The sequence below is a fragment of the Nomascus leucogenys genome, chromosome 16, assembly GCF_006542625.1.
Source record: "Nomascus leucogenys isolate Asia chromosome 16, Asia_NLE_v1, whole genome shotgun sequence".
NCBI classification, from domain to species: domain Eukaryota; kingdom Metazoa; phylum Chordata; class Mammalia; order Primates; family Hylobatidae; genus Nomascus; species Nomascus leucogenys.
This window is the reverse complement of record NC_044396.1, coordinates 40918478-40933446: the sequence shown is the minus strand read 5'-3', so window position 1 is coordinate 40933446 and position 14969 is coordinate 40918478. Positions and strand designations below refer to the sequence as shown.

General features: G+C 39.8%; 1 protein-coding gene across 6 annotated transcripts in view; it reads left to right on the top strand.

The window, feature by feature from the left end:
* The window catches only part of ST18 (ST18 C2H2C-type zinc finger transcription factor), a 110430-nt gene that overhangs the window by 76779 nt on the left and 18682 nt on the right, over window positions 1-14969 (top strand). For all 6 annotated transcript variants that reach the window (XM_030794932.1, XM_030794929.1, XM_030794934.1 and 3 more), the window contains 6 exons: window positions 952-1067; window positions 6603-6665; window positions 7428-7496; window positions 10695-10757; window positions 10859-10939; window positions 11820-12041. In XM_030794932.1, the coding sequence (XP_030650792.1) occupies window positions 952-1067; window positions 6603-6665; window positions 7428-7496; window positions 10695-10757; window positions 10859-10939; window positions 11820-12041 (614 nt within the window). The remainder of the gene's footprint in view (window positions 1-951; window positions 1068-6602; window positions 6666-7427; window positions 7497-10694; window positions 10758-10858; window positions 10940-11819; window positions 12042-14969) is intronic.

The window sequence follows — 14969 nt, the reverse complement described above, 5'->3', positions numbered from 1 at the left end:
GCTACAAGATACCCATTTAGCAAAACAAGTAATTTCAGAAAAACAGGAAGTAATATAAAAATAAAAGCAATTACCCAGAAAGATCAAATTAAATGCCTAAATACTGTAGCCTCAGTTATTACATATTTAAACAAATAATTTAGATCTTAATTATGTGTACATTAGAAGGGGCATTCAGTTAACCAAAACTTCCCCCTTTTCTGTTTAAAAGTTTGTGTGATTCATTTTTGCAATACTTCTTTGGTTTTACTGCTGTTGTGACTGCTGGACATATAAACGATCCCTGTGCTCTCTAGGGAGCATTCCTAATACAAGAAACCTTGAAACATACTAAAATATTAACTACATGGCTCAAGAAATACCTACCTCTGTAATCATATTTGCCAAAATGTGAACTTTTGAAAGGTGTTCTATATCAATTACACTTTTTCATTCTTCACTTAGGATAAAGATCTGTAACAACCAGGACATATTCTTATTATCACATGTATTTATTTTCTTTTATTTTGAGACGGAGTCTTGCTCTGTCACCAGACTGGAGTGCAATGGCGCCATCTCGGCTCACGGTAACCCCTGCCTCCCGGGTTCAAGCGATTCTCCTGCCTCAACCTCCTGAGTAGCTGGGACTACAGGCACGCACCACCACATCCAGCAAATTTTTGTATTTTTGGTAGAGACGGGGTTTCACCATGTTGGCCAGGATGGTCTCTATCTCTCGACCTCATGATCCACCTGCCTCGGCCTCCCAAAGGCCAAGGATTACAGGCATCAGCCACCTGGCCTGGCCTATCTTGTTTATTTCTTATACAAATCCTCTAAGGTATTTCAGCCAAGTCCAAGTCCAAAACCAAAACTCAAACCTGGCCTCAATGACTTTAAATCTAGTTGTCTTTCCAGGGTTCCCTAATGGCTTCTGTGTTTTGTTTGTTTGTTCTTTTGTTTGTTTTCCAGAAAGACCCAGTGAGCTGTCTAGAAAATTTAGAGGAAAAAAAGTTTCCTGGAGAGGCCTCTATACCAAGCCCTAAACCCAAGCTTCATGCAAGAGATCTCAAAAAGGAGCTAATCACGTAAGTAGTGCCCAATGCCATGCCCTCTCAGATTCTGGAATGAAGATTCAAGTTCATGACTTAGAGTTGCAATATCCTGGCTTATACAGTTGATGTTAGGGTGATTGCTACCAGTCAGCAGTTAAACGTTAAACACGCATCTAACCTGAGCTAAGAGGGTGTACATGATCTTATGCTAACAGAATTAAAAACCTGTTGATTAAAAAACAAAATAAGACAACACAATTAGAAATGCTTCTTAACCTGATAACCGTTTACCCCCAGATCTAAGGGTTGGCTTCGGGGACTCTACTAACCTTCTAACACTTGATGCAAATTGTTATTTGGGCAAAGGAGTTACTGGTTTTCATCACATTTTCAAAGGGGTTCTGAGGCCCAGAAGAGTTTAAAGAGCAGGGTACCCAAAGGCAGCAAGTACGAGTTATGTACTAGCGGGTGAATGAGTGAATCAAATGCAGGAAACTGTTTCCCATGTGTAAGTGATTAAATATTAATCAAGTCTACTCATATATAAATCTATTTAAAGCTGCCAGTTAATGAGAGTTTACAGCAAGGAGTAACGCGTCCACTTAGGAATCAGGCCTGTACCTTCTCTTCTGTATCCCTTATCAAAAAATATGTTTAAACTTTTCCAAAAAAAAACTGTAAAAACCTCTCCTGACCCAGCTTCCACCTGGACTCTCTGTCTCCCCTTCCTTTTCCAGCTGAACGTATCAAGAAAGTTGTTGGTCCTGTGTGATGCAGTTTCCCTCCTGAATCTTTTCCAGACAGATCTCCAGGGACCTCCCTTCCCTCAGCATCCCCTTCCCCTCTCAGAATCTTGGTCCTGGAGCCTCCTGTTCCTACTTGACAGGCAGCAGGATGCCACAGAGCTGATCTCCCTCCTCCACAATCCATTGTCTACACTTGGCCTCCAGGATGCCTCAACTCTGGACTCTTCCCTCATCTCACTGCTAGCCCTTCTAGACTCATGTGTAGCCCTCTAAAGAGTGGGGTGCCTCTGAGCTCTGCCCTGGGACCCTTCCTTCCTGCTATCTGCACTCACTCCTGCTGAGGACTCCTTGGCTGCCACCCCGCTGTGACCTCCAGATGCCCACCCACCACCCCACAGGGGCAGTGAGTGCTCCTATCCCCCAGCCTCCCACTCTGGGCTTCTTGCTTCCCCTAAGCACTCTAGGAATGAGGCAGGGCCTTAGGGTTGCTGCTTCCCCTGCCCAGAATGCTGTCCCCAAGGCTTCTGCAGGGCCCACATCCTCTCCTCCCTCAGCTCAGCCTTTCTCTCAAACATCACTTATGTGAGAGGCCTTCAGGCTACTGTGCTTCCCCACCCTCAGCCCTGATGATCCCATTCCCAGATCTTTTCTTCACTTCCCTCCACTCTCTATTTGCTGCCTCCTTTACCAAGAACAAAGCCTCAGAGGGCACAAAGTGGGGGCGGGGGGTCTTCTCTCCTCCGTCTTTGCTCTCTACCTTGTCCGCATCATTGATGCATAATATTTACTATGCAACCTCTTAATTCCCCTTATTTCCTCTCCTCTACCTTGTCCATACCATTGGTGCATAATATGCACTGTGCTGCCTCTTGTTTCCCCACCTACATGGACAGTGACTTGGGAGCAGGGAATGCATTTCAAATGCTGGTGCCAAGAACAGGGCCTTGCACATAGTAGGTGTTCAGTAAAAATTATTCCGAGTCTGTCATCAGTTTGCCCTATTGATATGTGAGTGACTTTAAAATAAGCTTAGACTTTGCATTCTCGAAGGATTGTGTAGGCAAACATTACTGGCTGAAATAGCATTCTCCCTCGTAAACTTGATGTCCACCTGGGGCTTGGTGGTTGACGATATAACAGATGGTTCCAGACATGCTGGAACTTAAATCGGCTTGAACACTGTTTCAGGTTCAGTGACTTGAGACCTTAGAAGTCACTTCTAACTTCTTAGAAACTTCTTAGAAGCCACTTAGGCCAGCCAGACACCTTTTCCCAAGTGGACCTGCTGTTTGAAACTTTTCATCTTTGCAGGTATTTTTTTCATGTGTTATTTTTAATATCTTCAAAAATGGCAAAATTTTATCCTTTGAAGGTAGATTGCTGGAAATTGCTAAAAGTCATCCCAAACTAAATGTAGTATAAAAGATTGAAAATTAACCTACAATACCATTTTGGGTCAGAAAAATGAAGCATGATTATTTTGCAAAGGGCACTTCTCCATGGTATGAAGGTAAATATAAAAAAGGAAGGATTTCAAAAAGATACTGAATGATTTTTGGAATATAATCATTCCAAAAATTCTTAAGAAATTACTCACTCAGAAGCCTCATAGTTCTTCCATTTCATTTATCTATCTATTTATCTGTTTATTTATTTATTTATTTATTTATTTTGAGATGGAGTCTTGCTCTGTCGCCCAGGCTGGAGTTCAGTGGTGGATTCTCGGCTCACTGCAAGCTCCACCTCCCATGTCCAATCTCCCACCTCAACCTCCCAGGTAGCTGGGATTGCAGGCGCCCACCAACACACCCGGCAAATTTTTGTATTTTTAGTAGAGACAGGGTTTCGCCATGTTGGCCAGGCTGGTCTCGAACTCCTGACCTCAGGTGATCCACCCACCTCAGCCTCCCAAAATGCTGGAATTACAGGCGTGAGCCACCGCGCCCAGCCTAATTCATGCATATTAGACAGGGTGAGTGCTTTGATGGATATCACTTATTTGCATGTGTCTGAGTTGATATATTTGTCTTGTAAAAGTCATACTACATTCCATGTCACCCTGTCCTTATTATATTTTGCTTTGTGTTTCTAACAGTACCTTGATTGCTTACCAAAAACTTTGTTTAGATTAGGACTTTTTGGATGTCACTAATTATCTTAGAATTTCCTTACGATTTCAGTGCCACTTACTGAGAAAACTAGCTAGTTTCTTTCTTCCAATTTTTGTATTTTCATCTGAAAACCTTCCCAAAATATATCTCCCAACTAATATTGGTACATGTCATTATGTAAAATTTTTCACTGTAGATTTGGAATTTAGTCTAGCTATCAAAATTCTAAACTGCAACTTTCCCCTGTATAATGTTGTCTCCAGTTCTTTCTTTATTTCCTGACCTTTTAATACCACCAAACTTAAAAATAAATTATCAGCTAATTGAATGCATATTTCATTATTATATTTTACAGGTAATTTATAGCTGATGTTTAAAAACCTCTGACACTTCTTGGCTTCTCCTGGCAATATTAATGGGAGTAATTTAAAAATGTAAAAATAGGCCAGGCGCGGTGGCTGATGCCTGTAATCCCAGCATTTTGGGAGGCCGAAACAGGCAGATCACCTGAGGTCAGGAGTTCGAAACCAGCCTGGCCAACATGGTGAAACATCTCTACGAAAAACACAAAAATTAGTCGGGCATGGTGGTACACACCTGTAATCCAAGCTACTCAGGAGGCTGAGGCAGGAGAATCGCTTGAACCTAGGAGGTGAAGTTTGCAGTGAGCCGAGATCGCGCCACTGTACTCCAGCCTGGGTGACAAAGCGAGACTCTGTCTCAAAAAAAATAAAAAATTATATGTATAAAATGTATGTATAAAATGCAATGCTGTTTTTAACACTAGATGGCGATGTATTTCTAAAGTGGGAATTCCCAGGCAATTGAAACACCTCTCACTCTGAATACTCCAGTTGTATAATGTTTAGAAAAGATTTTTTTACACTTAGTGAGTGAATGGCACTTGCAAGATAACTCAGCCAAAATGTTAGTAACTGGTTTTTGTCTTTGTTTTTTAACATATATTTATAGCTTTTATAGTTTTTGTTTCTGATATCTTATCCAGGAAAAGGGATGGGGAAAGGAGATAAATGACTTAGCTTGGATCAGACCCTGAAAATCAAACATTCCTTTGAAAGATGGGAATGCTCTAACTCTTATAGTTTCTTTAGATACCTGAAAATGATTGGAAAGTGGATCACAGGAAGAAAAATACTTAGAAAGTGATAACTCAGAAAACATAGGAATAGTGTTAGTCTATCCCAAAATGTCCCTTCAAAAGGCTAAAACATGTATTCTGTATATCTAGATAAGTCCTCGCTTTAGGCAGGATGTCAAAAAAAGATCAGATGCGTGACCGGTGTAGTTGATGTTCCCGTCTGATTATTGACACCACCGCAAATAACACTGAGTAGGCTGGGGTCCACCTGCTTATTACAAATGACTTTCAAACACCATCAGAGGAAACTAAATGACTGAGAAACCAAGGAATCTATTAATTGTGGAAGAAAACTGCTGAGGATAACTAACTACCTTCTTACATGATTATTATTATTTTAGGGATGGGGTCTCACTTTGGCACCAAGGCTGGAGTGCAGTGGCACAATCATAGCTCACTGCAGGCTCGAACTCCTGGGCTCAAGCAATCCTCCTGCCTCAGTTTCCTAAGTAGCTGATTACATTATTTTTACAACACACATAAGGTGGACAGGACATGACCAGGTTCAGAGACAAAATGAAATGCAGGGACACACATCTTAATGCAGTGAGATTCTTGGCAGATGACCTGAGAGCCTATTCTTAGGCTAATGGTGAATTAGCAATTGTCTTCGCTGGCTTCAAGCTTTGGGTGAAATTGCTTGAATGCTTTACAGACTAAACTTCTTGCCTGCTTCATACTGTCAGCAACTTTCCCACCTAAAATATCAGTTTACATTTTAGTCAAAGATTTTCAGTGGTTTCTAAAATGTTTATAAAGTTACTAGGTTGCCTTGCTCTTAAAAACTCACAAAAATTTCTTTCTGGAATATGTCATATAATGGGTGCTGGTGTTCCTAAGATCTGCTATCACAGTAAAGCTTGGGTTTCTAATATTTATTTTTTATAACATAAGTATTTTTCTTTTTCTTTTTCTTTTTTTTTTTTTTTTTTTTTGAGACAGAGTTTTACTCTTGTTGCCCAGGCTGGAGTGCAATGGCACAATCTCGGCTCACCACAATGTCCGCCTCCTGAGTTCAGCTGATTCTCCTGCTTCAGCCTCCAAGTAGCTGGGATCGCAGGCATGCACCACCATGCCTGGCTAATTTTGTATTTTTAGAAGAGACAGGGTTTCTCCATGTTGGTCAGGCTGGTCTTGATCTCCCGACCTCAGGTGATCCACCTGCCTCGGCCTCCCAAGTGCTGGGATTACAGGCGTGAGCCACCATGCCCGGCAACATATACATTTTTCAAATGAATTAAAACATCTTTGATTGCTAACTCACAACATCACTAGGACATCACTTTCCCACATTAATGGAATCAAATAATAGAATGTGATGTTGAAACAGATACCTAAGGAAGTAACTCATCATGCTATGATATTTAGTTTTCTTTTAGGTAGTCCTCTGGTTCTTATATAATATAAATCCTTGATACACTAGCTTCTGCATGTCCTATACTGTGTTAACTTATCTTGCACAGAGAAGCTACCTCCTCCGTAATCTACTGGGCAGAGGAAATGAACCTGGAAAATGCGCTTGACTCTAATGATGTATTTTCTGTTAACTCAGCTGTCCAACACCAGGATGTGATGGAAGTGGCCACGTGACAGGAAACTATGCATCTCATCGCAGGTACCCAGTGACCTCATGTGCAGTCAGATTTTCATGGTCTTGTTCTATTTTAAATACTTATTCTCACCCTTTCTATCCATGTATTATCTGAAGCAGGAAATGGAGAGTGAGTTGGTTGGGTTTTTGGTTTATTTTCTTTTTCAGAAATAAAATTATGTGATATAAAAATCATGATTCTTGGTCAAAATGGTTTTCTGATCCTGTAGTCTGGGTTATAAGTGAAAAGTTGAGCTCATGTCAGGCTTCGATTCTGTGTGGCTTGAAGACTTATGTGGAATGAGGAATAAATACAACAGTGACTCAAATCGACCATTTGCCCCAGGAAAAGTAATACCCTCAATCCTGGGCAAATAACAAATTGAGGCATTTGAGAGATTAAACAGTGCAAAGGAGTTGCTTTAATCTTTCCACTCACCATCTCCATTGATGGGATTTGTCTTCCCTTTGGAAAAGCACCATCACCTGGTTGTGCAGCAGGAACGGACTCTGTGTGTGGGTGATCATTGCATCCCTGAGCTTTAGAGTTGGGGGGTCTCATTGGGCTAAAGTCATTCATTTGATAAACAGAAAATCTGAGAAATAGTTGAAGTGCCACCAGCCCAGACTGGCGAGAAGAGAAAAGCCAGATTCAAAGCCAGTTATTTTTTTTCCCCAATCCCCTGTCACCAATAATTTAACGTATGTTCACGACTCAGGATGCCATTTGACTCAGATGTGTATATGTCAGTGTTGTGTTGTTTTTTTTTCCTCATCCCTCTCTAGTGTTTCTGGATGTCCTTTAGCAGATAAGACTCTAAAATCCCTCATGGCTGCCAACTCTCAGGAGCTTAAGTAAGTGCGGGAAGCGTGGCCGGCTTGCCCTTCATCCACACGGTAGGACCCTCTCGTTCAGTGCCCATTCATTACCCAAGTGATCAGCAACAAGCAGTATGTCCTGCCTGCCAGGATCACAGCAAAGGCACTTTCTTACTAAAGCGCTGGGATGACTGAAACGAAATCACTGTAATTTAATTTAGTTAATTTGCTTGCTTCGGGGGCTTTGTATTTTATAATAATTTTTAAAAGAGTGATGTAATAGTTAACACAATACTTTTTTCTGTAAATTTCAGAATCTATGTATTAAATCAGACCTGTGAAGGAGTCCCAAAGCATACCTGCCATTTAATTTTAAAGAAATTGCATAATCCTTAACCTGCTGGGTATTTTGATTCGTACAACTGCCTTTCACTCTTGGGTGCCAAAAACAGTTTGGGCTCATTCCTGCCTCATCTACAAGATCTCAAAGTCACATGTATATTAACTTTTACTTTGTGATTTCATTTTTCCTGCTCATCTTCTTTTAATACAAAGTTCTCATTTGTTTATTTTCATGTCTTATTATATTATGTATAGAACAATAAACATTTATAATCTACCTTTTACCTCCTTAAAAATATGATAGGGCACAAATTTTAAAAGATAAAGAAATAGGATTAAATAAAACTAATTAAATTTTTTTGCAAATAATAAAGTGTTAGAAAAAATGAGTATTACTACATCTACTGGTAAAACAATATGTGTAGACAGCAGCATCAGCGTTTGGTGTCTAAAACATATGTAACATTTCATGTATTATATTTTCTTAGCATTTTGTTAGTCTTTCACTTTTTTAAGTTGTTTGAAATTTTTTTATCCAAAAACTAAGTTTATGAAAGAAGATGTGATAATGGACAGATACGAAAATTTGGAATCTTAGTACCAAAAATAATAAAATAAACTGTGAAATATACTTTTCTCATTTTCTTTCTTTTTTTTTTGGAGACGGAGTTTTGGTCTTGTTGCCCAGGTGCCCAGGCTGGAGTGCAACAGCACAGTCTCGGCTCACTGCAACCTCCGCCTCCCAGGTTCAAGCGATTGCCTGTCTCAGCCTCCTGAGTAGCTGGGATTACAGGCATGCACCACCATGCCCGAGTACTTTTTGTATTTTTAGTAGAGACACGGTTTCACCATGTTGGCCAGGCTGGTCTCAAACTCCTGACCCCAGGTGATCTGCCCGCCTCGGCCTCCTGAAGTGCTGGGATGATGTGAGCCACCGTGCCTGGCCACTTTTCTCATTTTCAGTGTAAAATATGATTTACTTTGTCAGTGTGGATTTTAGAAGTTATTTTATTGACTGGCATTTTTCTACACTAAAATATAAGTAGTAAGTAGAGACTAATAATTAACAGACTGAAAAGTGAGATGTACCAAAACATCTTACTGAATTGCTGTAAACTTCTACATTGCCACATCTTAATTATAGCTATTGGGTCTCTTAAATATTTTCTGAAAAACTTGCTTCTAGAAAAATGTTGGTAATGCACTGAAAACATGTAAATTGAGAGATCCTATAGCAATATTCATTATTTAATATTTTATACAGCTATCTAATAAGTAATGTCTTTGGTTTTTTCCATAGATACGTTTTTTCCATACAAGAAAATTTCTTCCATGCAAGAAAAATCAAAGAGACATTTTATTGACCTCTTGTTTAGATATTCATGGAGAATGCCCAAAAACGGTTATTCAGCACAGATATTTCCATATCAATATGCTATAAAACCACTTTTTTACTAAGAAATGTTAATAGAAAAAGACTAGCATGTAAAACTTTCTTATAATGGAAGATACATATTATGTCTTTAAATGGTGATAAAAGACTCAATGCAGGTTGCTCTGGTTAGCCTGAAGAGATGTGTGCTCATTTTATATTACATTTGAAAAAAGAAAAAAAAAGGCATTTGTTCCCTATTTTCTGACTCAAGCTTGAATATAAATGCATTCTGTGAAAGTTCAGGGGAATGGAATTTAAGGAAAGGGATAGTAAACACATTTTTCTTTGGATTATTGTTTTTCTCAAATGGAAATTTGATCTGAACCACAGTGTGCATTCAGAAAATTAAGTATTTTGTGATGCCCTCTAGTTTTTGTTTGCATTGGGGATTTTCTAAAAAGACAGCAAAAAGGTGAAAGTCTGCGTAAACTTTTATATTTAAGAATATTTTGAAACTTATTCCTAATCAGCATTCCTAGTAGAAATTGGATTCCCTGTCATCTTTCACTTTTCTCATTCCAAATTTAATGGTTGATTGTTGATATAGTTATTGATGGATTTTCCCCCAAAGACTGTTTAACTTGGGCCATGAAGCAGGACAGACCAGGTGCAAATTATTGAGGTTCTTTGATAATCCCATAAATGTTCCAAGTCTCTGCAGTTCACATGTGTCACTGTTGTTCATCTGAAATCAATGGATTATCATAGTCGCACAGCATATCAGAGAAAATAAATTATTCATAAAAATCATTCGGAGGCGGGGCACAGTAGCTCACGCCTGTAATACCAGCGCTTTGGGAGGCTGAGACGGGCAGATCACCTGAGGTCAGGAGTTTGAGATCAGCCTGGCCAACATGGTGAAACCCTGCCTCTACTAAAAATACAAAAATTAGCTGGGCATGGTGGCATGTGCCTGTAATCCCAGCTACTCAGGAGGCTGAGTCAGGAGAATCACATGAACCCGGGAGTTGGAGGTTGCAGTAAGCCGAGATCACAGCATTACACTCCAGCCTGGCCACAGAGCGAGACTCTGTCTCAATAATAATAATAATTTGGAAAACTTTTCTTTTTACATAAAAGGTAAGAACTTTGCATGATGTAGACAGAAGCCCAGCAATAAGTTGTGGACTGATTTTCAAGTCCCTTCTGTATGAGGTTAAAAATAAAGAATGTACAATAACAACTAATCCATTGTCACTCAGTAGTCATATATCCTTAAAAAATATTTAAATTGATTATTAACCAAAAGATAATTATATTTAAGCAGAAACAGTCTCACACCAAAAGCAGCTCATTGTTTTTAGTTGTATTTGGCTGTGTGACCACGCCTCCCTCCATGTGAACTGCAGAGACTTGGAACATTAATGTGATTACCGAAGAACCTAAATAACTTGAGTGTGACCCCCACTCCCCCTACTACAACCTCTCGGCCCATGCTCTCTTCCTGTGCCTTCCAGGTGTCCAACCCCAGGCTGCGATGGCTCGGGGCATGTGACTGGAAACTATGCTTCCCACAGAAGGTAGGACTGATCTTATTTCTGAGATGTGGAAATGAGCTTGTCGGCAGCAGTCAGAGAGATCACATAATTTTGTTTTGTTCTTTGTCGGGTCCCTATTTCAGCTTGTCCGGATGCCCTCGTGCAAGGAAAGGTGGTGTCAAAATGACCCCTACCAAGGAAGAAAAAGAAGACCCTGAACTGAAGTAAGTGCTACAGTTGAGACATGGGGGTCAGCTGTCTCTTGTCGGTAAAATGGGAGGGACCTTTGTTGGGATGCAATTGAACACGGATTGAGTTTCAGGGAAGGTGTACCCTATTAAATATAAGCAAGAGTCAAGCTATTTGGTGGTCTGAGAAAAGTTCCCAATTTATAGCTACATTTCCACAGCTCTTTGATAATGCAAAAGATTGTTTTAAAAAGTAACAGTTTCATACGTTTCTCAATTGTTTTAAAGGAAAGTAGTATTGTGGAAGTGCTATACAATGATAAATATGGCAGCATTTTCCCCTGAAACTTTAATTTTGCTTAAGGTGAAATTATATCTAAATTGAATTCCTTCCTCTAAGAAAGGTCATGGATGATAAATGCAGATATAGATGTAGAAATTTGTTTTCTCAACAACAGTTCTAAATGCAATATTTAAACATTTAGAAACTCAAATTCCAATTCTATGAGTAATGTGCTATGTAGCATCTGTTAAGGCAGTTAACATGTTATACCTTTGGCCTTTGGAAGCAACATAACATAGTCCTTATGTAGTTGGCTCTAGACCTAAAAAGTGTGGGCATGAACTTGGCTCCAAATGGGTGGCAAGTTACCTGAGCTCTCTAAGCCTCATTATTCCTCATCTACGAAATGGGATAATAATACTCTCTACCCAGTAGATTGTAGCGAATATCAAGTGAGATAATGCATGAAAATCGCGTAGCTCAGAGTCTGCTTATGCAATGCTGTTTTGCTAGTTATCTTTTATTAAAACTTATCTTTTATTAAAACTCTATAATTGCATGGTTTGTTCTCTGGAGAGCATAGGACTATCACTGCCTTCTTCCCAGCTGGTGATGTCTCTGCTTTCTCTCTAGATGTCCTGTGATAGGGTGTGATGGCCAAGGTCACATATCAGGTAAATACACATCACACCGCACAGCTTCTGGCTGTCCTCTGGCTGCCAAGAGACAGAAGGAAAATCCTCTTAACGGAGCCTCCCTCTCCTGGAAACTGAACAAGCAAGAGCTACCGCATTGTCCCTTGCCAGGCTGCAATGGGCTGGGCCATGTAAATAATGTTTTTGTCACCCACCGAAGGTAACGTGAGTTTTCTGTCTTTTTGCTGTAGTGTTGTGATCGGTTGTCACCTAGGCTGCCTGGGGGAGAGGCTTGTGAACAACCCCCTAAAGGTTGTTCACTGTAGCAGTTGAGATGTCATAACATGAAGTCTTGCTATATAGATATTGGATGAGCATGAAGAATGAAAAATGTTATTTTCTCTATTTCTTAAAATTACTACACAGTTTTGAAATGCTCTAGAAAATGTACAGTTGGTTTTATTTGTATTCTAAAATATTGCTTAGGCTGCTATTTCTTAACATTCAATCATTTAATGGTTTACTTCAGTTCCAAGTGGTGATATCTATTCTATTGTGTTATGTAATTGCAAACTTTTACTTTACATATTTATAGCATTCCCTCTGTCTTATGGACTGGCTCAATTTGGGGGCAAAATTGTAGTTATTTTGCTACTGGGAGGATGTGACTCATCCACAGCAGCGAGCAAGAAAATGACACAGTGACTGCAAAGTGTGCAGCAGGATACAGGAGATCTAGAAACTCTTTTATACTTTCCCAGTGACTGAATTCCTTTACCACCGAGTGTCATGCATTCAACCAAGCCCTTTGCTGGGCAACAGTGATCTTTGTCCAGCTTTTTGGTTCACATTCCACCTAAAGGAAAGGATTAGAATCTTCCCTACATATTTCTCCCATCAGTGGGGTCCTGTCTTGTCTTTTGGGCCACTGTACATGATGCTGGTTTAAAATCCAATGAAGCTTTAGGAAACCATTGATGTTTTGTATATAAGCAGTGTAAACATTGAGCAAAATTGGGGATTTTTGAGATTTTGCTCCGTTCTAAAGATATATATGGATGATATCGGAAAATAAAGCCTTCCAGTAAATGCTTGTTTAAAGATATTTAAATATTCAGTAAAACCTGTTTATGGAGAAAACTTGACTTTTTCAAGTGGTTTATTTTTTGATGGTTTTCAAATGTAGACCTATGTCCACAATAGCACACATTATTTTATTCTGAGTTTGAATTATTATTTCATATTCAGGAACTTCAGTCACAAATCAAGTGTGCCTAATGGCACATTTACTGTACAGTAGCTTGACTTCCTTGTAATGACCTCAGTAATATCCATGTTGATACTGCCAATGAAATATTAATGCTGTACTGTGGTGAGCACATCCCTCAGTTAGCAATAATGAAGTTATCTTTAAAAATTGTGAAGAAGTTTTAAATGATGCCAAGGCTTGGTGACGATGTGGAGCAACAGATACTCCCATACTCTGTAGGTGGCAGAGCAACTGGTAGTGCCACTTTAAGAAGCAAATTAAAGAGTCAAGTTGAAAACTGAACAAATGCACTTGCCCCAGCACACACCCAGACTTATGCCCAGAGGATCTCTGCATATGAGAACCCGGAGATCTGTCTGACCACATCTGAGCAGTGTTGCTCTACTAACTCGAAACTGGAAACAACCTTCGTGCCCGCTAACGGTGGAGTGGGTAAATAAGTAGTGCTTATTGGTGGTAGTACATGCCTGTGGTCCCAGCTACTCAGGAGGCTGAGGCAGGACGATTGCTTGAGCCTGGGAGTTTGAGGCTGCCATGAGCTATGATTGCTCCACTGCACTCAAGCCTGGTGACAGAACAAAACTCCATCTCTAAAAAAAAGAATATTCTTTTAACTGCAAATACACATCATAGGTTCCTGTTTACATATTATGTATTTCATAATAAGAAAAAGAAAATTCTGATTTCAAAAATACAGGTTGCAATATTAATGCCAAGGTACTATTTTTTTTCTTTCTTTCTTTCTTTTTCTTTCTTTCTTTTTCTTTTTTCTTTCTTTCTCTTTCTTTCTTTCTTTCTTTCTTTCTTTCTTTCTTTCTTTCTTTCTTTCTTTCTTCTTTCTTCCTTTCTTTCCTTTCTTTCAATAGAGTCTCACTCTGTTGCCCCTGCTGGAGTGCAGTGGGCTCGATCTCGGCTCACTGCAACCTCTGCCTTCCCAGTTCAAATGATGCTTCTGCCTCAGCCTCCTGAGTGGCTGGGACTACAGGTGCATGCCACCACACCAGGCTAATTTTTAGTAGAGACAGGGTTTTGCCATATTGGTCAGGCTGGTCTGAAACTCCTGACCTCAGGTGTTCTGCCCACCTCGGCCTCCCAAAGTGCTGGAATTACAGGCATGAGCCACCGCACCCAGCCTCCAAGTTATTATTTTCTAGGAGATGGAAAGCAGTGAAGAATTTAGACAAAGGTAATTCAGATTTCAGCATTCTTGACTCAAAAGTTCTCTTGCAATTTAAAATATTTAAGAAATTGGATTTAATTTGGGTTATCCTCTTTAAGGTGGAATACTCTTTCTTTTCTATGTGTAGAATTTAATGGAATTGAATTTCTCTTGTGATTTCAAATATTTAAGAGACTGTATTTTATGTGGGGTATTCTCTTTATGGTGAAATGTTCTCTCTTTTCTGTGCGTAGAATTTCTTTTTTTTTTTTTTTTTTTTTTTTTATGGAGTCTCACTCTGTCACCCAGGCTGGAGTGCAGTGGTGTGATCTCAGCTCACTGCAACCTCCGCCTCCCAGGTTCAAGCGATTCTTCTGCCTCAGCCTCCCAAGTAGCTGGGACCACCATACCCAGCTAATTTGTGGTATTTTTGGTAGAGACGGGGTTTCACCATGTTGGTCAGGCTGTTCTCAAACCCCTGAACTCAAATGATCTGCCCGCCTCAGCCTCCCAAAGTGCTGGGATTACAGGTGTGAGCCGCCGTGCCCGGCCTATGTGTAGAATTTAATGGAATAATATGGCAAAACGCCTCATTTATGCCTGGCACACAGTAGGGGTTCAACACAGATGATCTCATTTCCTGTTTGTGAAGATAATATTAAGCCTATATGTATATATGCAGGATGACTTATATGACTTGGAATATAACTCACAACTGG